The sequence below is a fragment of the Podarcis filfolensis genome, assembly GCF_964270895.1.
Source record: "Podarcis filfolensis genome assembly, chromosome: 14".
NCBI lineage: Eukaryota > Metazoa > Chordata > Lepidosauria > Squamata > Lacertidae > Podarcis > Podarcis filfolensis.
This window is the reverse complement of record NC_139616.1, coordinates 359,598-386,688: the sequence shown is the minus strand read 5'-3', so window position 1 is coordinate 386,688 and position 27,091 is coordinate 359,598. Positions and strand designations below refer to the sequence as shown.

Genomic DNA, 27,091 nt, shown 5'->3' with positions numbered 1-27,091 from the left:
TTTCTATAATCATTTTTAAATGCCAGCCATTCTACTCAGTCAAAAGCCTTAAAGATATCCAATGCTACTATACCAGTTTTCAATTTATTTCTTCTTATTATATGTATTTTATTCAACACTCTTCCTATTAAACTAGACATCTGTTTTCCTACTAGAAAGGCTCATTGGTTTTTATTTATATATTTATACATGAAATTAGTCATCCTTTTCCCCTACTGATCAGAGAACGGAATGAGTTCACCAACAGAAGCCTCTGAACAGGACGGCTCCACATATTGCTCCACAGTTTTAATTCTTTTAAACAAGCCCTGCTGCTAGCAATTAGGATTTACATCTCAGGCCTCAGCTAAATAACTTGCGACGCCTGGAGAATTATTATGGAAGTGGACACCCTTCTACCCAAAGTACTGTCAAAACAGAGCTGCTCCCATGTTAAGTTTCTTTTGCTCTCCTCCTGAACATGGAAAAGCAGCCACCCCGGGCTACCTATCAATTCTCCATCTTGCTCACAGAGTCCCTCAGAGCCGAGGGAAAGCCTTCTGCTTTTGGTGTGGACAAGTGTTCCAGTTCATAGCGGCCGTCCTGGGGGGCTGTGCTGACACTGGAAGAATCCTCCTTGGCGGCCTGCTGTAGGCTCCTCTTATGCTCCACGATCTGCTGCAGCTGGAGTCCCGCGTAGTCTGGCTTGGCCGTCAGTGGGCAGAGGGGGACAGGTATGCCCAGGATGTCTGGCACCATGTACGGACGGAGCCAGCCCACTAATGGGGTGCTACCAGGGTTGTAATGAGTTTCCTTGTGATAGAAGAGGAGCCCGTCCACCTAGGAAAGAGAACAGAGAGAAACCAGGTAGGCTATACAGTCTATACAGTCCATGGCCTTACATGAGGCCTTACCTGAGCCCGGTCTTGGCTGGGATATAAATAAAATTTATTATTATTATTATTATTATTATTATTATTATTATTATTATTATATTATTATTATTATTATTATTATTATTATTATTATTATTATTACTACAGGATGGTCCAGGGGTAACCTGCCTTTTGAAAAATGGGAGAAAGTGCTGTGGGCATCCCACCTCACCTCCTGTTCTATTGGTTAGAAGGAAATGCTTCTTTCAAGCTTAAATCCAACAGGAGAAGAGGGGACCCTATGGGTATGCCTTTGGTGACAATTGGGATATTTTGTGGATTCAAAGCACACCCCTTTTGCTGTGGGAATCAGCTATAGCCTCTTTTAAAATAATGGCAATTTTCTTCTTTTAAAAAAGCCTACACCTTTTTAAAATTTCCACCTTTATTTTATGGAAGTAAATCACACAAACCAACAGAATAAAAATGACAGAAGTACATAAAAACAGTGCAGTATAGCTAGGAGAGACTGCCTATTAGGTTAGTAAAGAACTTAAGACCCCCAGGAAAGGCCAAATTTCACAGTGTACTATGGAGAGGGAGTTCTGTGAGTCTGTCTTTCCTGTATATAAGATAAAATCCCACCAAACGGCACAGAATTTTTCAGGGTCCTCCAAGCCCCTGGCAATATATACTGTAATTTACTAACTGCAGCTCCAATTCTACGGAGGCCAGCTTACTGTGCGGCACCGTTGGAAGGACAAGGTGTGATGATAGGCACCTTGCAGACCTTGATACCTTGAGCTCCTTGGATGGGAAACGATAACAGAATCTGAATCAAGTCCTACTGAACTCAGTGGGACTTGCCTGTGAGTAGGCCAGAATAGAGCTGCACCGGTTGAACTGAAATCCAATGTGCATTTACCTGGAAGTCTGTCCCACTGAGCAAATATGTTAAAGGTTGTGCTTGTGGAGCAGAAAACATTCTTTCAAGCCAGGGGTGGGCAACCCGTGTTCTCCCAGATGCTGCTGCGCTACAGCCCCCGTTTTCCCAGAGTATTGGCTGGGGGCTGATGGGAGTCAGATGTCCAGCAGGAGCTGGAGGACCCCAGGCTCCCTCCCGCCATCCTAAACTGAAAACTGCTTTGAGCACTTTGGCACAGCATGTAAGTGTTACCAAATAAATAATATGAAAAATGAGGTGCATTGATAGGGTAGCCAAGTAAAAAGAGGATGTGGTGGTGGTGGGGAATCCCCTCTTCTCTACAACTATTACAGCTGCAGAAGCCCCGTCTTTTTCTTTTAATCACCAGGCCACTGTAAGGTGCAATACAGATGTATAACTCTCTTGTGTACGCCATCACATGAGTGGCTTTTCATCAACTAGCCAAAAGTCTCTCTGTAAAAAGCTCCAACCCCACCCCCACACTTGGGTTATTTTTTAAATAGATACATGATTGGGTTTTGTATTTGCAAATCTAACAGCTTAAGGAGAAGATACCTGGATATCTAGTGCTGCTTAGTAATTAAAGCTGCCTGCATAATCCTGCTGGCATGTCCATCTGGCAAGGTCCCCATTGGTTGGGATGTAATGAGAAAACAAAAAAACATTTGCCTCCTTACTTACTTACTTCACCAAACCTTTATTAGACATTACAAATATAGGCCATCATCAAACATCCATATTTTAAAAATATACAAATAAACAGCCATGTAAAATATGTAATAACAAGGGTTTTCATTGGAGTTTCTTCCCACTAAATAGTGCTATTCACCACTCTGAAATACTATTGACAAAAAACTCAGCCACCTTTGCAGTTACTTCCGGGTTAATGTCAGACAGATTGAATCTGATATTTTCACCATGCCGTGATGTTAGACTACCCAAAAAGGGGGATAGCACACATTTGCGTAGCTGATTGTACAATGGACAGTAGAAAAGAATATGTTTTACAGCATCTAGCACATTCAAAGAACATCCACAATGTCTATTATTTCTGGGGATGTTTGAATATCTGCCCTTGACAAAAGCTGAGGGGAAAACGTTCAGTTGGGCTAACATAAAGGCCCTGTGTTGGACTGGAATTATTAATTGTGAAATATAAGTGACCCTGTTGTCTGTTGTGTTTAAACCATAGAACTTGGGGGAGCAAATTTTATTTACAGCTGACTTGATGTTTCATTTTTCAATGACCCTTAATCTGGATTGACTATTGTGATATATTGCTCACTTGAATTATACATGAATTCCAAGTCAGTGCCAATAGATCTGATTTTGTTATGTAAGAGTTAGAACCATTTGGATTTATAAAAGTCCTTAAGTCAGAGAGCAGACTCGAGGGTTGGCAACGGAAATGGCAACGCAACCAGTGTTTTCCAGTGCTAGCCCATACCCAATATTCCATTGTGTGTATACCTAGTTCTGCACACATCATCTCATACTTGATTGAACTTGGGAGCCCCAGGATACGTCTCAAGAAACTTAAGTGTATCTTATTTAAATCACTATTATATGCTTGTATCCATATTGGGATCCCAAAAAGTATCTGGGACGACACTTTGGTTTGAAAAATCTGAATATCAGCTGGTATAAATTGGTTACCTTTCTGAAAAGAAAAGCGAGCTACTGTTGAGGAGGTAAACTTTGCCTGTTTCATAGCACTTACGTGATGGCTTGACCAACCTGAGTTGCTCTGGAATAAAATTCTGAGATATCTTTGAATCTTTTCTTTACTTGGATTTCTTGTCCTCTAATTTTCCATTTCTCTAATTTCCAGGAATTAGAGAAGATCAGAAATTTTGTCTTCTCATAATTTATTGAAAATGTATTGCTTTCATAATAGGAAACCAGGGAAAGTAAAAGATGTTTCAGACCTATCATCAGTGATAATAAGGCCACATCATCCGCATACAGTAACAATGGGACCGGGTTTTGATTGATTTTGGGGGCATGTGATTCTACTTTTTCAATGTGCTCTGGAAGATCTGATAAAAATAAATTAAAAAGAAAAGAGGCAAGAATACACCCTTGTTTTACACCTTTCGTATTCGGGATGTTGGAATAAAGCTGACCTTTGGCATTGAGTTTGATTTGGCAAATGTTAAAGGAATATAAATTCTGTATTAAGATCAGCAAATGGTGATCAATTCCTAATTCCACAAGCATCTTCCACAATATATTTGCCATTGGGGCAGAGTTGCCTGCAAAACAAGATTAGCTATGCTATTGCTTCTGTCCAATATGGAGACACCATTAGACATTTCCCAGGCAATAACGCTTATGTGAGATTTAAAAAGCAAGGTCCTATTAAGTCCAATTTTAAAGATTTAGTACCCTACTTTGTTGACCATTGGGTCTACAAAGCCTTTGCCGAAGCCCCATCAGTGCAGTCATTGTGGAATGAGAAAACAGCAACATTGAAATAATTTTTTTAATCCATCACTTTGCTTCTATGTTGTTCAAGACAGTTCTTAAATGCAAAGCTAACTTATGGAATTTCACTGCAATAAGGTGCAATGGTGGCCACTAAGTTCGCGGTTTTTAAAAGGGGATAGGACAATTTTTGTGACATGGGCTGTTGTCTAAACCACTGAGCCTCTTGGGCTTGTCGATCAGAAGGTCCTTGCAATGGGGTGAGCTCCCATTGCTTGGTCCCAGCTCCTGCCAACCTAGTAGTTTGAAAGCACACCCCCCCCAAAAAGTGCAAGCAGATCAATAGGTACTGCTCTGGTGGAAAGGTGAATGGTGTTTCCGTGTGCTGCTCCAGTTTCGCCAGAAGCGGCTTAGTCATGCTGGCCACATGACGCGAAAAAACTGTCTGTGGACAAACGTCGGCTCCCTTGGCCTGTAAAGTGAGATGAGTGCCACAACCCCAGAGTCGTCTGTGGCTGGACTTAACTATTAGAGGTCCTTTACCTTTTAGGACAATTTTATGGAGCAAGTTACTAGCCATAACGGTTCCATAGAACCTCCTGGTTCAGAGGCAGTATACCTCCAAACACCAGCTGCTGAGGGGGCAAAGGGAGATGATGTAGACCCTTGTTGGATGCTTGATGGAGGCATCTAGCTTTCTACTGTGGAAAACAGGATGCTGGACTGGATGAGCCTTTCATCTGAACTGGTAAAGCTCTTACATTTAATAAACAATCAACATTTCCACAGCATTTTCAAGTGTTCAAAGCACTTCATATGCAAATCCCCTGCTGTAGCTTCCTCTGGGGGATGTCCCCATTTCTAAAAGTGCATTGTTTCATGAAAATAATACCAGCCAGACTGGTTAGTCTCAAATGTTCTATCATTTTCAGAGGCAGCACCTAGGAAATACTTCTAAGTATCTAACAAATGGCATTTGGGGCACACTAAATTAGAACGCAAAAGTTCTGCAATTCTTGTATCCCTTGAAACTGAAACAATGTCAGGGAAGTGCATGCTGCTGAGTGACCAAATCTTCTAATAAAAATGGAAGGGACAAGTCAAGCCTTGCACTGGCTTGAATGCAACCTGAAACATGCATTTAATAATAATTTAAATAATAATAATTTAAATAATTTAAAGTGTGCTTCCTTGGATGCAAATACTTCCATTCCATTGAGATTCCAGGAGGGTGGGGGTGGGAATTGAGATTTGCATTCCAATGAATTTAGAATGTGAAAAATAGTTGCTGGTACCTCCAGCTTCATAAGGGTGGGGAGGGAGGGGAGAGTGGCTGTGTTTTGTATCTTCCTGCTTGCTCAGGCTGAAGAAATCCTTAACATTCCCAGGATCCTCCTCTCCTCTGACAGTCAATGTGAATTAAGAGCATCCTGTGCTTTAACAAGCCTTAACTCTTTCCATCATTTCCTCTTGCTGCAATACTGCAGCTGGCGAATACTCCACACCCCTCCTGCTAGTCCCATCTACATACATTCCCCCTTTGGCAGTAAAAAAAGAAAAGGAAAGATTTTTCTATTATCCCTCATGTTCAGCTCCCCAAGGGGAACAGAATTTTACAGATAACCTGCTGTGGAGTTTCCTAAGATTTGAGCTTTTGCTACTTTCAGCTAAATTGGCCTGTGCTTTTAAAAGGCAATTTGTGTGCAGGGAAGTGATGACTCTGGAAAAAGGAGCAGCGGAAGCTGGGAAGAAGTTGGGGGGGGGGGGAATGATGACAAAAGACACAAACTCTCTGCAAGCATTTCTGGCCGGTAAGGGGGGCTCCTCATTCCCGCTCCAGCATTGTCTTTCCTTAAGAGCTCTGGCTCGAAAGAAGCAGCTTTGATCAATGCCGCCAAAGCCAGCAGCATCAACCTTAGAATCACAGAATCACGGAGTTGGAAGGGACACCAAGGATCATCTAATCCCAGCCCTTGCAATGCAGGAAGCCTGCCCACACTGTCTCTGGGGGGGCTCCAGCCACCAACCTTCTGGTTAACAGCCAGACCCACTGACACACTGCATTGGATGGGGGCCGTTGGCAAACCACAGCTTCCCAGGGACCACAGCCAAGACCCTTCCGAGAGACGTCATGGGTAATACCTTGGATTTTGTAAAAAGAAAATGCCCTGTTAGATCAGCTCAGAAGCCTGTTTACCGGGTATCCTGTTTCCCGAAGTGGTCCAACCAGGTGCCTCTGGGAAGCCCACAAGCAGAATCTGAGCACAGCAACACACTCCCCACTTGCAACTTCCAGCAAGTGGCACTCAGAAGCTTGTTGCCTCCACCAATGGAGGGAGAGCAGAGTCATCAGGGTCAGCAGCCATCCAAGTCAGTGGCCATCACATTCCTTCCTTCATTCCTTCACTCAATACCTCCTGTGGAAGCACATTCCGCAGTTTAACTATGAGCTGGGGGGGGGGGGGATACGTTCCTTTGACTGTCCTGACTCTTTCAACATTCAGCTTCACTGGATGAATGCAAAGCTTGTAGCATCATTACAAAGGTTTGGTGTGCATGCTTTAAAGTATGTGCATCAGAACATATGGCGGGGGTGGGGGGTGGCACCTGGCCTGACAGCAACACATGAAAAAAAGATCTAAGGCTCTTAGTAGACCACAAGCTAAACATGAGTTCACACAGGGTTGCAGCAGCAAAAAAAGCTAATGCTATTCTAGGGTGCATCAACAGAAATCTAGTGTCCAGATCAAGGGAAGTCACAGTCCCACTCTCTTCTGCCTTGGTTAGACCACACCTGGAATACTGTGTACAATTCTGGACAACACAATTTAGGAAGGATGTTGACAAGCTGGAACATGTGCAGAGGGCAAGCAAGATGGTCAGGGGTCTGGAAACCAAGCCTTATGAGAAATGGTTGAAGGAACTGGGCATATTTAGCCTGGAAAAGAGGAGACTGAGAGAAGATACTATCAGAAGGCCTCTTCTTCCTTGGAGGTTTTTAAGCAGAGGTTGGGTGGCCATATGTCGGGGTCACTGCCAACTCTAAGATTCTATGTGCATGTAACATACAGTATGTGTTACACCCACACATTCACCACAACACCCATCAACCAGGGTTTAGCACCTCACTCCCTCTGTATCCCTGGCACTCAGTTCTCACGGGATTGTCGGGTTCCATTGTCCCTTTGCACCTTTTAAATTGGATGCTGAGAGTTTTTCTCGCACAAAACAACCTTAATTTAGTCATTTATTTTAAAAAAGCTCAGAACATGTGACCCAAACAAGGTTAATTGTTTTGGCATCTTATTTCCCATCTGTTTTTGGAGACTTTGGAAAAATACTGCCTTGTATGTACACAATTCAACCAGAGGGGCAAAGGAAGTATTGTCACCCCCTAACCCCCTCTCAAAAAACACACTGTTTCTGTTTGCTACTTTAAAAACTAAAATACTTACAAGAATTCAGTACCTGCACCCCTTAGGTCAAAACTATACAGCTATGTCTTAAGCCAGCCTTCCCCAGCTGGCGCCCTCCAGCTCTTGGACTCTGATGCTCCCCAGCCCATGCTGGTTGCAGTCCAAAACTAAAGGGGACAGTTGTTTAATGACTGCATGGTTATCCTGCATCCCCCATATGGAACGGAAGATGGTATAGACATGAGGTTGTTCATATTGCCAGCCCTTCTCCAGTTCAGACACTGGCCAGACCAAAATCTGCTTGCTTTCAGGATGGGGGCTGGCTGTACCATGCGCTTTTGGACCTTGCCCAACCACAGCCTTCTCCAACCAACATTTCACACTGGACCTCCCAACAGCTGGAGCCAGCTGGCTTGGCTGATGAGAATTACCAGGATAGACACTTTCAACCCTTCTAAGTGCATAAATCAGTTTCATTCTATTTATACTGTTTGGGACACAAACAAAGAAAAACGCTTCCCAAAGTGGGGAATGCCTGCTCTCTCCTAGCTTTTAAAAAAAAGAAGACTGAAGGGTTTCCCACTTGGTCACTCCAAAAGGAAGAGGATCAAACCACACTCTCCCGCCTCAGTGCCCCCCCCCCCAAGATCAAGGCATTTAGGGAAAGTCCCCGGAGAGCAGCAGAATCCAGAGGCTCAAAGGCACTGCCTTTGTTAATAGCCTCTCCACTTTTCAGTAGCCCAGATTATTCCATCCTGTGAAGCTGCTCGTGTTTATTTAATGCACCGTCTGCCTCCTTCCCACTGACTCACGGCACTGACGCCAGCTGAATCAGGAAGGATGGATGAAGTTACTGTTTGTCTAAAAGCCTGGGGTCTGACCGGCAAGGAGTAGCATCAGCACTTTGCTCTCTGGACAGCCAGAGGTTCCAGACTCTCTAGATGAGACAGAAGCAGCTGAGCTGCGAACTGGGGCAGCAAAATGGCCATGCGTGAGGCATGCTTAAAGCCAGACATGATGCTGGTCTCAAACCAAGGAACTGTGGGTGGGGGTGCTTTTGTTTTAAAAAGGGGCTCCTCAGAGACACATTTCCATCGCCACAAGCCATGCAAGTAGGGATGTGGCAGTGTGTGTGTGGGGGTGTGTCCATGGCCCCTTCAGTTGTTGTTGGACTGTAGCTCCCATCCTCCCTGACGGTTGACCATGCTGGCTGAAGCTCATGGGAGTTGGAGTCCAACACGATTTGGAGGGTCCCCTATGCCTGCCTTACAGACAGAGCAGTGTTGCTCAACAGCACCACCTAGGTTGCAGTACAATATGGGGCTCAGTCAGCTGACACTCTCAGCTGATTCCCAGGGGCCAATCAGGTTCCGCCAAGCATTATAAAGCCACAGCCTCAGCCCCTGCCTTACTGTCTTTCCGCCAGCGGCTTGCCTTGCTGGTAAGGACTTTGCCTGGCTGAGCAACAGCTCCCTTTGGACCCTGGGCTACACTCTGTGCCTCAGCCCCTCCCTCTGCAAAATGGGGAATACTACTGTATTAATGGGAGCAAAAGAGGACGGGCATCTAGTACTGCTGAGGTGTTCTGGGAAAAGGTTCCAGAATTTTGGATGGCTCAGGGCAACCGACACAGGGCAGTAAACGCTGCAAGAGGACACGAGAAGAGTTCTGCCAGATATGAGGCGAGAGGCCCATCACGTCCACCTTCAGGAAGCCTCCAAACTGGACATGAGGGGGAAAGTCCCTTCCTGCTGTTGCTCACTCAGCCACAGGTATTTCAGTGGTACAATGCCTCTGGATAGGGAGGCTCCATTTTGCCTCCATGCGCAGGGACCTAATTTACTCTGGAAACAGCCCTGTTTCTCTGTGTTTACTTTAGTCTGTTTCTCAGGTTTGTGTTAACATTGTTTTTTTCTTTTTGCAGAGAGAAAAATCAAACACATAGTAACACAATCATACACTGAACAATAATCATCCTTGGAAATTAGAAGTTTCCAAAATGATAGAGAAGGGGGGAAAGTAGGATAAATAACCTAATTATCTGTATTATCCTAATTATATGCACTGCACAACTCTTAATAAACTAAAGGGCTGAGTATTATCCTGTACCTATTTTTGGTGCATCATGAACATGGAGCATTTCTCTACAAAACTGATGCATTGACTTGTTACATGCAATACTTTGGAAAAGTCACAGCTTTTCCCCAACCTACAGATTGCTGTGAGATCATAACTCCTAGCAGCTCTGACCACCATGGCCAATGCTCAGGGGATGATGGGGCTTGTAGTCTACAATGCTTGTTTTACTGTCTGTGTTTAAAAATATCTGCAAGCTTCAACATTACTGCACATCCCAGATCCCACTCATCCAATTTCTCAGTGATGGCAGGTCCCTCTGTTTCCACTTATGGCCAATCGCCCGCCTGGCTGCCGTTAGTAACAAATCATCATCTGTCCATCATCCATGAGTACTTTCTTTCTTACACTGCCAAACAATGCAAACAGCAGGCCGAATGACATGTTATAGCCTGGAATTTCCCAGCTATGACCCCACGCCTTTTCTTACTAATTACACATTCCCGAAAGAGACGTACCAAGCTTATTTCTTGTTAACAAAGAAGTCAGGGATCTAATTTGTTCTCATGCAAATGGTGCTGAGTTTGTTCAGATGCAGAAGACACCAGGCAGTTCCTATCACAGGAGGGAGGTATGGCTTGGCTGCGACGGAACGGGCTCTCTCCAGTGGAACATAATCATTCCTAAACTAACTGGAGCTAGAGATTACCAGCATTCATACAACATACGAAGCACCTGCTGGATCAGGCCAATGGCTCACCTGTTTCCAGCATCCTGTCTCCAGTGGCTAACCAGATGCCTGTGGGAAATCTGCAAGCAGAACCTGAGTGTAAGAGGCCGCCCCCCCCCCCGTGGTTTCCAGCAACTGGCATTCAGAAGCATTCCTGCCTGACAGGGGAGGCAGAGCAGAGGCATTATGGCCAGGAGGCATGGATAGTCTTCTCTTCCATGAATTTGCCCAAACCTCTCTGAAAGCCACCCAACTTGCCTCCTGTGGGAGTGAGTGCCATAGCTTAACCATGTTCTGTGTGAAGAAGTCCTTTTATCTGGCCAGAACTGTCTGTATGTCTTGAACCGTCTGAATCTCCAGCTAGAGCTTAGGACAATGCTAGTCTGAAACTGCTAGTCTGCATGAAGACAATACTTTATCCTGATGTTAAATGGACAAATGGTCTATTCATCAGGATAAAGCAGCTTCTTTCTATGTTCCACTGAGCCAACAAGTGCACGTGCCCCAAGGAAAAGGAAGGGGCAGAGCCCACTTGAGCTTGCAGGAAATCCCAGATCACCAAACCATGCTTTGCAGGTTGGGCAGCGCTGTGATGTCCAACATCTATAAGTCACCCACACAGCCAAGTGTAGCATCATATTACTGAATCAAGTCATTAACAAAAAAGGAGCCTTTGCTCCCAAGCTAGGCTTAGCTGCACTAAACTTAAATGAGGAAGAACGGAGTCTCCGTTTGTGTGTGTGGTCAAAATGGGCTTCCATTGGCCAAGTTCTGCTGGCACAGCTGCATTTCAGTTAGAACATGCAAGGGACTCCTCAGCAGTTTCCTTGGATCCTGGCCAGCAACTCCGGCACCTCCCTTGGTCCCAGGATGGCTTGGAAAGCGGGGACCTGCCAAATACTGCTCAAATCCAGCTACTGCTACACCAGCCTGGTCAGAATCTGCAATGTGCAATAGCTGGGGCTGGGGGCTGCTCAGAAACAGGAGACTCTCCACTTGGATTTGGAGGATCATTCTGATCCGAGCTCTGCCAGTTGCTGGAGCCATTGAGGGCTCCATTCTACATGGAAGTACATGGAAGCAGCACACAGTTAAACTATGGAACTCCCACAGGAGCAGTGATGGCTACCAAACTGGATAGTTTTAAAAAAGAATGAGGCAGAAAGGGGAAGATTGATGGTCCAGGTTCTTGAGCTCATTGGCCAGTCAGTGAGTCTCTCTGTGACTCGGCGTCTGTGCTACGCCTTGAAGCTGGAGCAACAGGGAGACCACAGGAGGGGAGAGGGCTGCTCTTGTGCTCAAATCCCGCTTGCAGGTATCCTTGGGGGCATCCGGTTGGCCACTGTGAGAACAGGAGGCTGGACCAGCTGGACCCCTTTGGCCAGATCCAGCAGATGCTCTGCTTTGGTTCTTAAGAGAGCTGCATCTCTTAAGAGAGCTGCATCTCTTATTGCTTCACTTTCTTTCACTAGCAGCAGCAGCAGCAGCAGGAAAATAGGCTTCCTCCTGCTTGCCCCGCCTTGCAAGCAAGAGGGGAGGGAAAGGGTGTTTGATTCCCTGAGACTCAGTCAGAAAGGAAGAATGTGATCTGAAGGGAGGGAGCTGGAGGACAGGCAGACTTGGAACGTCTGGTTCCAACATGTGGCACAAACAAGTTGTTAAGCCCTCTTGCACAACAACAGCATGGAGTCTGTAAGCAAATCCAAAACATTCCCACTTCCTAACCTGATGCCTCTGGCAAGCCTGTCAGGGCAACGGCCCTCTTCACCTGAGGTCCCCACAGACTGGTATCCAGAGCCTGCTCCCTCTGAGTGCTGGAAGATTCAGGACAGATAAAAGGAAGTCCATCTGTGCACAGTGCAGAGTTAAACCATGGAACTCACTCCCACAAAATGCAGTGATGACCACCAACTTGCCTGGTTAAAAGAGGACTAGGTAAATTCATGGAGAGAGCTGACGATGGCTCCTAGCCACCATGGCTATGTTCTGCCTCCATGGTCGGAGGCAGCCATGCTTCTGGATTTTTATTTTATTTATATACCACCCTATACCTGGAGGTCTTAAGGTGGTGAATGCCATTTGGTAGAGATCATACGAGGGGAGGGGGCTCAAGTGCTTGAATCCCACTTGCAGGTTCCCCACAGACATCTGACTGGCCACTGTAGGAACATGATACTGGCCTAGAGGGGCCCCCATGGGCCGGATCCAGCAGGCTCCTCTTAGTGCTTCTGTTCTCTAAACCTGGACGTGGCATAGAACCATCATGACAGCAGCGACTGATGGCCTTATTTACTCATTTGCTTAGAGAACTGTTTTACTCACTCTTAAGCCCCCCAAAGGCTCTCATGACAGCAGCTAAGTAATCCCCAACAGAAGAGCACTCAACCTCTTTTTAAAAACCTCCAATAAAGAAGAGTTCACCACCTTCTGAAGTAGTCTGTTCCACTGCCAAACAGCTGTTACCATCAGAAAGTTCTTTCTAATGCTTCTTAACAGTTTGGTCCAGTGGAGAGAATGAGTGCTTCTAGAGGGCAACAGCATAAAAACCACCTCCTGAGGTGTAGCCGATGCCTGTGCCAGCCCCAGCCATGTTCGCGAGTGACTGACAGCTGCCATCTGCTCCCCATCCACATGGTACTGGCCCATTTCTCTTCCTTCCTGCTAATCCGAATATTTGTGGCACACACGTTCTCTGCTCCCTCAAAAGGACAGGGTCAGATCTTTGGGGCTTAAGTTAAAGGAAGGCAATTTGAGCAGAACATTGGACAAAACTCTGAAACCGTAACAGCAGCAGGACATCAGAGCCGACTCCCCTTGGGGGCAGGCTGGCTCTCCCTCGCTTGGACGGTCAAGCACAGGCCGGAAGCCATACTTGGGGGTGCCCAATCACAGCTCTGGGCTGTCTGCATCAAGCAAGGGGTTGAGGGCTTTTTCAGTCCAAGGCCTGCAGTCCCTCCCGGGTAATCTTTTGCATCCTCCTTAAAGCAATCAAAATTGGTGGCCATCACTGCCTTCTGTGGGAGCAAGTTCCATTGCTTAACTATGTGCTGCATGAAGAAATACTTTTTTATTGGTCCTGAAAACTTTATTAATTTGGGGGGGGCAGTAAGCAGTATTGCTTAGCTGGAACCTGTTGCCCCTGGGGCTCCTACTCTCCAGGTTCTTTGGGGGGTCTTCTCCACCAGGAATACAAGTCTTGGGGTTGAAAGAGACAGAGCTGTGGTGCCAACAGATGACTGCTTACCTCAAAGGGGAAATCTGTGGCCAGAACCTTGCACAGGCTTTCCGGTGTGCAGGAATAACTCTGCAGTCCCACAAATTTAAACTGAAAGGGAAGAAAAAGAAAAAAAAAGAAAGATCAGAACTACAAGTGCTCACATCTGAGCCTCTCCCATTCATCTCTCAATGGCTGAATGGAACCTCCAGATTCAGAGGCAGTGTATCTCTGAATCCCAGTTGCTGAGAAGCTGCTACCCACAAAGAAAGGGCTATGCTCCCCTCACTGGAGGAATCCTCTTTGGTGGGTGACCTGGAGCTCTCACAGCAAAGCATCTTAGAGGAGCAGCCTGTGTTGAAGAACCAGGGGGCATGCCAGAGGGACGGGGCTCTCCCACTGGAGAGCCTTCTGATAACCTGTGGCTGAGCCATGGGCTATGTGGCTGGAGGGCCACAGGTTCCCCATCCAGATGGGCTTGGACTCCCACTCCCACCAGCCCAGCAAGCATTATGATGGTTATTATTGTTGTTGTTGCTATTATTATTATTAATAATAACTTAATTTATACACTGCTATAAAATAAATAGATGGTGAAGATGGGTGTTAGACACAGAACATACACATGGAGTTGGGGACCCACATTCCTTTCTTCAACAAGCCTTTAAACGGTGTTCAGCTCTCCAAAGTTTCCCAGAGAAGCAGTCAGCTGGCAGTGGAGAGGAAAATCCCAAGAGCCATTTCTGAAATCTTTCCAGACCAGAAGCCCTGTGTGGTTACAAGGGGGAAACCGTATCTTTGTGTGTGTAAACCAGAGAAAAGTGGGGGTTGGAGTGTCCAAGAAAGAGCATAGCTGGCAGGAATCCTGAAGAGGAGCACCCTATGCTGCAGCATTTTGTTGCAGCAATTAGTCCAAGGGTCAGCAAACTTTTTCAGCAGGGGGCCAGTCCACTGCCCCTCAGATCTTATGGGGGGCTGGACTATATTTTGGAGGGGGGAAATGAACGAATTCCTATGCCCCACAAATAACCCAGAGATGCATTTTCAATAAAAGGACACATTCTACTCATGTAAAAACATGCTGATTCCCGGACCATCCGCAGGCCGGATTGAGAAGGCAATTGGGCTGGATCCGGCCCCTGGGCCTTAGTTTGCCTACCCATGAGTTAGTCCTTCAAACATAAAAGTCATCCACCTGAGACTAATGTTCTAAGGGGCTGTTTAGCACACTGTGGGTCAAATCAAGCAGTGTTCCTTTTCTTCATCAAAGCCTTCTACAAACTGAAACCTGGAGAGATGTGCTATTTGCTAAAGTTTCCCTGTACAGAAGGCAGACAGATTCTGCCCCTGCCAGCTTCTCCTGCCCACAGTATAGGCACCAGGAGAATGCCCCCCCCAAAAGAAGGTAGGTGGTTTCTGTTTACATCTGCCTTTGTAACAGGGAGATTAAAAGCAGGGATGAAGTCAGCTAATACCCAAATAGTAAGGAAGGAGGCACACACAATTTAATCTTCCGGAAGGTTTGCCTTATGCCCAGAAGGTGATATTTCACCATTGGGAGATGTTACTGTGTCCAAGATTGGCAGGTCCAGGATAAGCAATTCTTTACTGAATTGATCTACGTCATATACACTGGGGTGGGGAACCTCAGGCAGGGGGCCAAATCCTTCCCAGACCTGTAGCCAGAGGAGCTGCTTTATAGATGTTTAATTTCTTCTTTGCAATGAGAAGAGAACAAAATTGTATACCTTGCAACTAGGCTGCTGCATTGCTGGCTGGCAGCTGCTTAGCAACTGGAAATAATACTACTACTAGTAATAAACATTTAGACCTCCTGCCTGGCCCCCGGAAGTCCCCCAGGCCATTCCCCTCACTGTTTCTGCTTTGTACCCAGAGTGTTTTTTCCTGGCTGCAATGTGTCCTTGAACTCTGATCCCACCTCTTGCTTGTCTGGATGGATGATGAGAATGATGATGATGATGATGATGATGATGATAATAATAATAATAATAATAATAATAATAATATATTATTTATACCCCGCCCATCTGGCTGGGCTTCCCCAGCCACTCTGGGCGGCTTCTGTTTAGGGCTTTAAAGGTCAGCACCAACACTTTGAATTGTGCTCGAAAACGTACTGGGAGCCAATGTAGGTCTTTCAAGACCAGTGTTATATGGTCTCGGCGGCCACTTCCAGTCACCTGTCTAGCTGCCACATTCTGGATTAGTTGTAGTTTCGCTTTCAAAGGTAGCCCCACGTAGAGCGCATTGCAGTAGTCCAAGCGGGAGATAACCAGAGCATGCACCACTCTGGCAAGGCAGTCTGCGGGCAGATAGGGTCTCAGCCTGCATACCAGATGGAGCTGGTAAACAGCTGCCCTGTACACAGAATTGACCTGCGCCTCCATGGACAGCTGTGAGTCCAAAACAACTCCGAGGCTGCGCACCTGGTCCTTCAGGAGCACAGTTACCCCATTCAGGACCAGGGAGTCCTCCACACCCGCCTGCCTCCTGTCCCCCCAAAACAGTACTTCTGTCTTGTCAGGATTCAACCTCAATCTGTTAGCTGCCATCCATCCTCCAACCGCCTCCAGACACTCACACAGGACCTTCACCGCCGTCACTGGTTCTTATTTGAAAGAGAAGTAGAGCTGGGTATCATCCGCATATTGATGAACACCCAATACAAACCCCCTGATGATCTCTCCCTGCAGCTGCATGTAGATGTTGAAAAGCATGGGGGGAGAGGACAGAATCCTGAGGCACCCCACAAGTGAGAGCCCAGGGGTCTGAACACTCATCCCCCAACACCACTTTCTGGACACAGCCCAGGAGGCAGGCACGCAACCACTGTATGACAGTGCCCCCAGCTCCCAGCCCCTCAAGACGATCCAGAAGGATGTTATGGTCGATGGTCTCAAATGCCACTGAGAGATCCAGCAGAACTAGGAAACAGCTCTCACTTTTGTCCCTAGCCTGCCTCTGGAGATCATCGACCAGTGCGACCAAGGCAGTTTCAATCCCATGATGAGGCCTGATTCCCAACTGGAAGGGATCCAAATGGTCCACTTCTTCCAGGCATGCCTGGAGTTGTTCAGCAACCACTCGCTCAATCACCTTGCCCAAGAATGGAAGATTTGAGACTGGGCGATAGTTGGCTATATTGGCCGCATCTAAAGATGGTTTTTTAAGAAGGGGTTTAATAACCACCTCTTTCAGCAGATCTGGGAAGGCTCCCTCACAGAGAGAAGCATTCATCACCCCACGAAGCCCATCGCCCAGCCCTTCCCCGCTAGCTTTTATAAGCCAGGATGGGCAAGGATCAAGGAGACAGGTGGTTGGTTTGACTCGTCCAAGCAGCCTGTCCACATCCTCGGGGGTAACAGATTGGAATTGATCCCACACAACTTGACTAGACAGGACTCTACCACTCTCCCGCCCCGGCCCTGCTCCCACAGTGGAGTCTACTTCCCGAATCTGAGCGACTTTATCTGCAAAAAAACTTTGCAAAATCATTGCAGGAAATCTTGTGGCCCGTACTGGGCCCCGATGTAGCAGGTGGTTCCACTAAATTGCGAACCACCTGAAAGAGTCTCCTGCTGCTGTTTTCTGCAGATGCAATAGAGGCGGTGAAGAAAGCCTTCTTCGCTGTCGCTACCGCCACTTGGTAGGCTCGACATTGAGCTCTAACCTGTGTCTGGTCAGCTTCAGAATGAGTTATCTGCCACCAGCACTCTTGCCATCACAGCGATTGTTTCATTGCCCTCAAATCTGTGGAAAACCACGGGGCTGTCTGGGCTCCATGCAATCAGAGAGGGCGCTTCGGAGCCAAACAGTCAATAGCCCCGGTTAACTCCACATTCCAGCAGGCCACCAGGGAATCAGCTGAAAGGCCATCAACATGGGATAAAGCATCCCCTGCCACTCTCTGGAAACCATTTGGATCCATTAAGTGGTGGGGGCGGACCATCCAAATCGGTCCCACCTCCCTGCAGAGGGGAAGGGTCGCGGATGACAAAGAAGGGTGGATGATCCTGTGTAGAAGCTAGCACACAGTGCAAAAGCGAAGTCTATAGCTTTGTTCTCTGCACACTGTTGCCTCTGGCCCTGCCCACCAGCAGCACATGGCCCTCAGAAAGCTGCCCAGAAGGGAATGTGGCCCTTGACCTGAGAAAGTTTTCCCTCTGATATATTGCCACAGCAAACTCTATTCTCCATGTGCCTGCCAGCCCTTGCGCATCCAAAACCAACAGCACCCAAGCACAAGGAGAAGGCATCAGCGAGTTTGCGGGTAAACCCAAAGGTATGCAGAAGCACCCACACAAAAAATAATAATTAAAAAATATTTAGGGAAGAACACCCTGCACCGCAAAAAAAAAAAAAGCAGATTGAAGGCTGAGCATGCTGGTTGGTGGCAGGCGGAACAGGACAGAACACCAGGGATGGGGAGGTAAATGGAATAGAGTATCCTGTAAGGGGGCCCTGAACAGGAAGACTTCACAGCAGATTATTTCCTTGCAGGTCTCACTTGTCTAGAACATCCACACTTCTGGGCAAAAAGGACTTACTGGATTAAGACGGCTTTTCTTTCCCAGGCCATCCTCTTCCTGCATTTTTGAATGCAGCCAATAGAACCTGAAGTCTGTCTGGGGGGGAAAAGAGAGGAGGAGGAGGAGTTTGGACTTGATATCCCACCTTTCACTCCCCTTAAGGAGTCTCAAAGCAGCTAACAATATCCTTTCCCTTCCTCCCCCACAACAAACACTCTGTGAGGTGAGAGACTTCAGAGAAGTGTGACTGGACCAAGGTCAGCCAGCAGCTGCATGGGGAGGAGCGGGGAAGCAAACCCGGTTCACCAGATTACGAGTCCACCGCTCTTAACCACTACACCATGCTGGCCAGGAGGGTCATGTTAGGGGACTAAATGATAAGCAGCAGCCTCAAGAGCTCTGCCCTGAATATGGGAAATCCATCTGAATTTCTATGAGCTCCGCATGGAACAACCCCAAAAGGAGGCAACACAGAAGCTTTGTAGAAGCAGAGCAACTGCTTCTGCTCTGGATTGTGAAGCAAACTATCATGACTTCAACAGAATCCCTTATCTTGCTAAGCTCTTTTGTTGGTTTTAGATTAAAAGAAAGTATATGGAGAGGTGGCCAAGACAAACAGGGATCCACTACAGATAGGTAGCCGTGTTGGTCTGCCATAGTCAAAACAAAACAAAAAAATTTTTTTTCCTTCCAGTAGCACCTTAAAGACCAACTAAGTTAGTTCTTGGTATGAGCTTTCGTGTGCATGCACACTTCTTCAGATACACAGATCCACTATTTAGGGCTAGTCTTGGTCGCCATGCCAAAAACCGCAGTCATCTGAACATCGGAAGCTGCAGCCAGCGCAGAATGCTGCAGCATGGTTGCTGACAGGAGCGAGGCCCTGTCAGCGTATTAACACCTCTGCTCAGAGAACTGCACTGGCTGCCAATTTGTTACTGGGCCATGTTCAAGGTGTCACTATTAGTATTTAAGTCCCATAATGGCTTGGGTCTACTTTGCTCCCAGAATTGTTTTACCTCTTATATGCCCCCCATTAAATATAAAAAAATTAAAATTTTACTATGGGGCAACATCTCCAAAAACACCATTACAGGTGAGTTTTAGCAGAATCCAGGAAGTGTCTCAGAAAGGGAACAGAGAGGAGGAAACAGCTGCCAGGGATGCAAGCCAGTAGCAGGACCAGAGGCAAAAAGGTACCTGGCAGTCGTACACAGGGTGTCCCCGCCAACACATCACATCGAGGATGTAGTACATCTGCTGGGCCTCGCTGTAGATGCAGTCCAGGATTGTGTATTCTTCACACAACAAGAGGCAAGAGATTAATCTCGGCCAGTGGTTCCCGAACTTCTTTGGGCCACTGTCCCTTGCTTCCATACACTTATCCCCAGTGCTCCCTACCCTATAACAGGCATTATTCAGAATAGTTGTTTGCACAACCACTAAAGAAGAGAATTACACAATAAAATTCAAAATAGGAACGAATAATTGCACATTTAAAATCCAGTTAAAACTATTTGCTTTAGCTAATTCAGCCAAACTAAGGAAAGTGATCCTGAAGTTGCAAGAAAACAATGTTATAACAATGAACAATACAAATATGAAGAAACTTTGATCAAATTTACTCTAAGCTGTATAAAGCTCAAACAATCTTTGGGGGGGGGCAGGGTCGGATAGATGATTACTTGCAAAAACAACATCCAGCAAAAATCTCAGACTCTCCCAAAAATAGATAAATAAAAATCAATGGCCCTTTAACAATTCAGGTGTTATGCGATGCTATTAAAAAATCCAAGAAAGAACAGGTACAGCGGCCAGCTGCTAAATATCAATTTTTTGAAGAACTTCTACAACCCTTACAACAAGGACAATGAATAATATACTCATATACCAGATAGCTAAAAGAGGCCAACATCCCACTTATACCTAAAGAGGGACAAGATTTGACCTCAAGTAAAAAAATATCAGCCAATCTTATTACTGAACTATAAATTATTTGGAGTGATTTTGGCAGCAAGATTTTTTTATTTTTTACAAGACTGGTCATGATGTATAATTTTTTTAAATATATTTATTTATAGATTTTTACCTAAAAGACAGTTAAGAGACAATGTCAGAAATATGTTAGATATTTTGGAGTATTTGAACTGTCAGAACAAGAAGCTGTATTGATTTTTTGGGATACAGAAAAAGCTTTTGACATTGTGAACTGGGAATTTCTGTTTAGAGCTTTGCAAGAAATGAACTTTGGAGATTTCATTAAATGGGTGAAATTGATTTATTAAGCAGAAGACAGCTTACATAATTGTTAAAGGAGAATTAACAAAACCTTGTGAGATACAGAAGGGAACAAGGCAAGGGTGCCAACTGTCACCATTGCTTTTCATCTTGGTTTTGGAAGTCTTGCTTAGAGATATTAGACAAGATGAGAGAATTAAGGGGATAAAGATTAAAAAGGGAAACTACGTTAGGAGTTTTGCAGATGATCTGATGATAGTTCTGGAAAACCCATTACAGGGAGTGGAAACTCTTATGAATAAATTAAAGGATTTTGGCATGCTAGCAAGTTTTAAGGTTAATCATTAGAAAATGAAAATTTTAATAAAGAATATGACTACAGAAGAACAAGACTTTGACAGGGAAAACTGAATTTCAAATTGACAAAAAAGTAAAGTACTTAGGTATTAACCATAAGAAATTTGAATTGTATGTTGTTTCAAAATAATAATGTTAAGACGTGGGTGGAAATTTAAAAAGAGATGTTAAGGTGGAATAAATTATAACTGTCCTTGTTGGGTAGAATTTCTGCGATAAAGATTAATATATTGCCCAAAATGATGTTCTTGTTCCAAACAATACCTGTTATAGCTAATGACTTATCGCTCAAGCAATGGCAAAAAGAAAAGAAAAAACCCATGGAAGGTGGGTAATGAATGGTACACGAAAGTTGGTTTTGAGTAAGGACCTGGAGTGTCTCTTTCAAGCAGATCTTTGCCCATTGGGAGATTGCAAAAAGGGAGGGGAATCACGAAGTTACCTTTCCCTGTTGCTGAAGTACGGCGACTCCCACCTGGCAAAAGAGAAGGGAATCGGTTGACACAGAAACCGCTTTTGGTGTAAGCTGCAGTGGAGCCCTGGAAGGAGAGAAGAGAGGGAGGAGGAGGAAGGGATCAAGAACAAACAAGAGTGATTTCCCCCCCACTGTAAAAGGACTTCCTAAATTGTATACTCCAAGTAGAGCGGGGGGGGAGGCCCCCAAACCCCACATATATTTTATTATGTTTATATCCTTCCTTTTCTTCCATTGTGGAGCCCAAGGCAGCATTGCATGTGGTAGTAGTAGTAGTACTAATAATAATAGTAACAACAACAAGAATAATTGTACCCCACCCATCTGACTGGGTTGCTGCAGGCACTATGGGTTGCTTCTAACATATATAAAAACATAACAAAACATTACACATCAAAAGGCTTTCCTATACAGGGCTGCCTTCGGATGTCTTCTATAAGCCAGATAGTTGCTTATCTCCTTGACATCTGGTGGGAGGGCATTCCACAGGGCAGGCATGACTCCCAAGAAGGCCCTCTGCCTGGTTCCCTGTAGCTTCGCTTCTCGCGCGGTGAGGGAACTGCCAGAAAGCCCTCGGCGCTGGATCTCAGTGTCCAGGCTGAATGATGGGGGTGGAGACGCTCCTTCAGGTTTTCAGACAACCGCCTGTTCAGACCCAGAACTGCTTAGCTTTAGCCTCATGTGCCTTTAGACCAGCTAGCTTCAACCTTTTCACACTCAGGACCCACTTTCAACCCAAATATGCATTTGGGGACCCATTTCTTAATCTTTTTACCATATATTTGCATGGTGGTAGTACTCCTATTGCGACCCACTTTGGATCAGGCTGTAACCCACTAGTGGGTCCTTCCCCACCAGTTGAAGACCATTACTTGAGACTGTACCTTGGAACTGTATTACTGTTGGAACTCATTGCAGCGATGGCTGCTCTCATTTCTTTTTTAAAAAAGAAACATATTAATAGAAAATTATGTTTTTTTTAACAGCAGGAGTGGGGGACCTCTAGCCCATGGGCCAACTCTGGCCTGCCAGGCCATTCCTGGCAAGCCATGTCAACAGATGCCAAGTGGATGCTGGAGGAAGGATGGAGAGATTGGCTCCTCCCTCCGCCAGCTTGCTGACTCACCTATATGGAATTCTTTGTCACCTACAGTGATCATGCAAATTGTTAAAAACAAGGCTGGGATCACAAAAATGTTAAAGGCCACAAACACAATGCACAATTAAACAAACCTATCAACAAAACAGTAGATAAGAAGCAGCAGGGAAAACAAGTTCTTAGAAATCATCAAAATACTTTTTAAAATGGAGTGTGTTTTTTTAAAATAAAAAAAATGCTCTGTCAAGCCCTGTTAAAATGCAGCTTGTTCAGATGGGGCGAGATGGAACAGATCCATTTCGTAGTCTTGGAGGAGTTTCACATGCAATAAGCCTTTGGACACGGACGCGAGAGTTGCCTGATTTCAAAGGTTCCTCAACCCCAGCTTGCCAAGCTATTAGAATGCGGCAGGAAGACAATTTACAAAGCAGCAAGATAAAAACTCTTCCTTGGTTTGGCTTGTGGTAGAAGCCACGGTCTCTTACCTGAGATGCCACAATAAGAGCCCTCTTCCCCACAGGGCACACCACCAGCAGCCACTCCTGCACCAAATCTGGGGGCACGTCAATCAGCCATTCAGACAGCATCAGCTACAAAGGCAGTAAAGAAAATTGTTCACTTGTAGCACTGGGGAAAACGGCAAATGTCACAGCCTTCCCTGGCCTGGTGCCTGCCAGACACTGTAGGACTACCACTCCCATCAGCCCCAAGCAGCATGGCCAATGGTCAGGGATGATGGGAGATGCAGCTGGAAAAAAGTGGAGGCACCAGGTTGGGAAAGCGTGGCGCAGAAGGAGAAATGCAACCAGAAACCTTACTGGTTAAAGCCATGCCTGAACAGCTGTCAAGGCTATGAGATGGCCATAACCCAGCGGCAGAGCACTTGCTTAGCATGCAGGAGGCCTCAGGTTCATTCTCCCCTGGAAAGGACTTCCGCTCAAGAGCCTGGCAACCTAGTCAGTACTGAGCCAGCACTGGATTGATGATCTGAGGATACCTTCTCTGCTCCTCTTTATTTTTATTAATCCTGGCCCAAAGAGCCACTAGATGCAGCAAACCCCAGAGCTGCCACAATGAAGCAAACCGCAGAGCTCTAGGCACCTCTTGGGGTTTGAGATGGAGGAAGCTGCTGTGGTCAGGAGTGTTGAAGTTTCAAATTCCAAGAATGAGGGGTGCTAAAAAGTTGCAATGTGGCTCAGGAATTCTAAAGATACTTTGGTAAAACTGATTGATAAGATTCATTGATTGATTGATTGATAAGATTGACTGCTTGATAAGTAAAATATGTGTAAAATTGCATAGAAAACAAAAAAACGATTGCCAAGTGCTTGAAGTTTTATTATTCATTATTATTGTTGTTATTATTAATCACTTTTCAGAAGGTAAAAGTAAAAGTCTTTCATTTTCTGAAAGCTGTTTATATGCTTCTTAATCAAAGGTAGACTTACTAAGCTAAATGTTTTCCAATCACAAAAATAATTGCAAGTGTGAACTCACACCCAAAAACATATTTTTAAGATCCCTCACTGAAGAAATGTGCAAAAATTAAGTTTCTCTCCCTAAAATGACAATTCCTGCCTACTGCTGTAGCTCTAAGCCAGGATTCCTCAAACTCAGCCCACCAGAGACTACAATTCCCATCATCCCAGACCACTGGTTCTGCTACCTAGGGATCATGGGAGTTGTAGGCCAATAACATCTGGAGGGCTGAGTTTGAGGAGGGCTGCTCTAAGCCACTTCCTTGGCTGGCTGGCAAGAAGGGAGAAAGAGAAAGCTTATCGCTCAGCAAAGGCTGATAAGAAAGGCCTCCTTTTGCAGAGAAAGCCATAACAAGCTGGCACCTGCTTATGGACAGCGTTGAAACAGAAGGTGCTTCCCAAACCAGTGGAATTAGGGTAGAAAACTTAAAGAACCCTGGCTGCATTTGTCCCTAGAAAACTAAGCAAACAAAATAAGTTGAAGGCCCTCAACAGCCCTCAAGCCAACCAAGGCTTCCCTTTCGCCTTCACCCCAAGGGCTCACTGAGTAAGCCCTGCACTGGCAACTATGAAGGACTCTTCAAATTTAAAATGCTTTGTTGCTTCAAAGTTGCCATGAAACTTCAGCATCCCAGGAACTCTTATGTCGCAGGGCTAGAGGGATTTGAGGATGGAACCATCCGTAGGGGGAGACTAGCTTTGTCCTCGTGGTTTGTGGGCTTTTGCTATCATTTTCATATGGCTTTTTAAAAATTCCTTTCCTATTTATTACACTGAGTATTATATCATTCCCTTTTTGTGGTTCTTTCTTGCTAAATTACTTCAGAACTCACAGTAATGATTAGGATAATTTAAAATGCAGGGTTTGATTTTCATTTTAGTTTTAAAAAAGCAAACAACCCTGCATTTTTGTAAGTCATCTGGAGACTATTTTTTATTAGGAGACTCATAAATGAAATAAAATCAATAAATGAGAAATAGTCACATTAATATCACATAAGGGTCATCCCTCAAGTAGTTTATTGTTTATATTTATTTCCCCACTTTTCCTAGGTTGACCATTGTACATGAGTAAACTCTTTAATTAAGCATAAAACTGTAGAGTTGAAAGGGTCCTCAGGGTCATCTAGTCCAACCCTTGCAATGCAGAAATCTCAACTGGATCTCAGTTTCAGTTACAACTTTCAAGCTGTATAAACACCATACATTTAAAGAACATCCCCCTTAACTCCAAAAAGAACAAAGGGAAATGTAGTTTGCTAAAGGTCCTAGGAGTTCTGTGAAAGGCAAACTACAGTTCCCAGGGTTTTAAATGTATGGTGTGTACATAGCCTGAATCTGTGGCCCTCTGCGGTTCCACTTTCTCTTTCTATAATGCTCCCAGATGACCATAATTCCATTGCTTGTACTCAAAGCCACAAAGGAGAAAAATCAAATAAGGTTGTAGTCAACCAAGTTCTACTCAGAGGAGATCCACTGACATGAATGTACTCAAGTTAGTCATGTCCATTAATTTCAATGGATTTCCTCCAAGTATTCTTAGGATTCGATATAACCCAAAATCTATTAATATTGTACCAACTATACAAAAAAACAACAACAACCCATTCTCTTAATGGTGGTTATTATTTCTTAGATTTATAATCAGTCAGACAAACTTATTTGCTAAAAAAAGCTTGATCACTACAAAATACAAGATGGGTGACACCTGGCTTGAGAGCACTACATGTGAAAAGGATCTAGGAGTCTTGGTTGACCACAAACTTGACATGAGCCAACAGTGTGACGCGGCAGCTAAAAAAGCCAATGCAATTCTGGGCTGCATCAATAGGAGTATAGCATCTAGATCAAGGGAAGTAATAGTGCCACTGTATTCTGCTCTGGTCAGACCTCACCTGGAGTACTGTGTCCAGTTCTGGACACCACAGTTCAAGAAGGACACTGACAAACTGGAACGTGTCCAGAGGAGGGCAACCAAAATGGTCAAAGGCCTGGAAACGATGCCTTATGAGGAACGGCTAAGGGAGCTGGGCATGTTTAGCCTGGAGAAGAGGAGGTTAAGGGGTGATATGATAGCCATGTTCAAATATATAAAAGGATGTCACATAGAGGAGGGAGAAAGGTTGTTTTCTGCTGCTCCAGAGAAGCAGACACGGAGCAATGGATCCAAACTACAAGAAAGAAGATTCCACCTAAACATTAGGAAGAACTTCCTGACAGTAAGAGCTGTTCGACAGTGGAATTTGCTGCCAAGGAGTGTGGTGGAGTCTCCTTCTTTGGAGGTCTTTAAGCAGAGGCTTGACAACCATATGTCAGGAGTGCTCTGATGGTGTTTCCTGCTTGGCAGGGGGTTGGACTTGATGGCCCTTGTGGTCTCTTCCAACTCTATGATTCTATGATTCTAAAATACCAGATTGAGAAAGTTATAGTCTAGCACATGTGACCCCAATATACTAGAATTTTTTGTCTGATTTTCAGGGCACCTAGAGCCAACAGAGCACAATTTATCCCTAACAATCAATACTTAGCAAATTTCTTTCCAGCAATTCAAAAAGAAAATTGTCCAAAAATCCTATTTAAAACCCTATGGTAGTTATATACAAGGAGCAATATAACAGTATATTAACAAAACAAAAAAATTTTTTTCCTTCCAGTAGCACCTTAAAGACCAACTAAGTTAGTTCTTGGTATGAGCTTTCGTGTGCATGCACACTTTTTCAGATACACTGTAGCACCTTAAAGACCAACTAAGTTAGTTCTTGGTATGAGCTTTCGTGTGCATGCACACTTCTTCAGTCTTTAAGGTGCTACTGGAAGGAAAAAAATTTTTTTGTTTTGACTATGGCAGACCAACATGGCTACCTATCTGTAACTGGAAGTATATTAACAGTATATTCCAGTATATTCCACCTCTGCTTGGTCACAAACACATTAAATGGTGCTGGATTTATAGTCATTCATCAATAAACATTTCCTGGAGAGCTTACAACACAATATAGAATAGCATTAAAAACCAATGGCAAATGACATGAAAATATTTCCTTCCCTAAAGAAAGGAAAAATTGTTCACAACCTGGATTTAAAATATAGTGTGAAAGTCTATGCTGACTATATGAATGCACCTAACATATTAATTAGGACCGTATCAGCAAATAATAGAGGAACTGAAACCATGCATTGTCCAAGAGAGGTACAAATCTAGTTCATTCCAACACCAAACTAATTGGTTTG

General features: G+C 44.9%; 1 protein-coding gene across 6 annotated transcripts in view; it reads right to left on the bottom strand.

The window, feature by feature from the left end:
- SNUPN (snurportin 1) overlaps nucleotides 1–27,091 on the bottom strand; it is a 40,050-nt gene continuing 12,959 nt past the window's right edge. For 4 of the 6 annotated variants that reach the window (XM_083586901.1, XM_083586900.1, XM_083586902.1 and 1 more), the window contains 6 exons: nucleotides 22,868–22,972; nucleotides 21,251–21,347; nucleotides 19,414–19,511; nucleotides 18,232–18,309; nucleotides 13,694–13,774; nucleotides 1–819 (listed from right to left, as the gene is read on the bottom strand). In XM_083586901.1, the coding sequence (XP_083443027.1) occupies nucleotides 490–819; nucleotides 13,694–13,774; nucleotides 18,232–18,309; nucleotides 19,414–19,511; nucleotides 21,251–21,347; nucleotides 22,868–22,972 (789 nt within the window). In that variant the 3' untranslated portion in view covers nucleotides 1–489. Of the gene's footprint in view, nucleotides 820–2,477; nucleotides 12,264–13,693; nucleotides 13,775–18,231; nucleotides 18,310–19,413; nucleotides 19,512–21,250; nucleotides 21,348–22,867; nucleotides 22,973–27,091 lie in introns of those variants that run through there. The other 2 variants (XM_083586905.1, XM_083586904.1) reach the window with 2 other exon arrangements.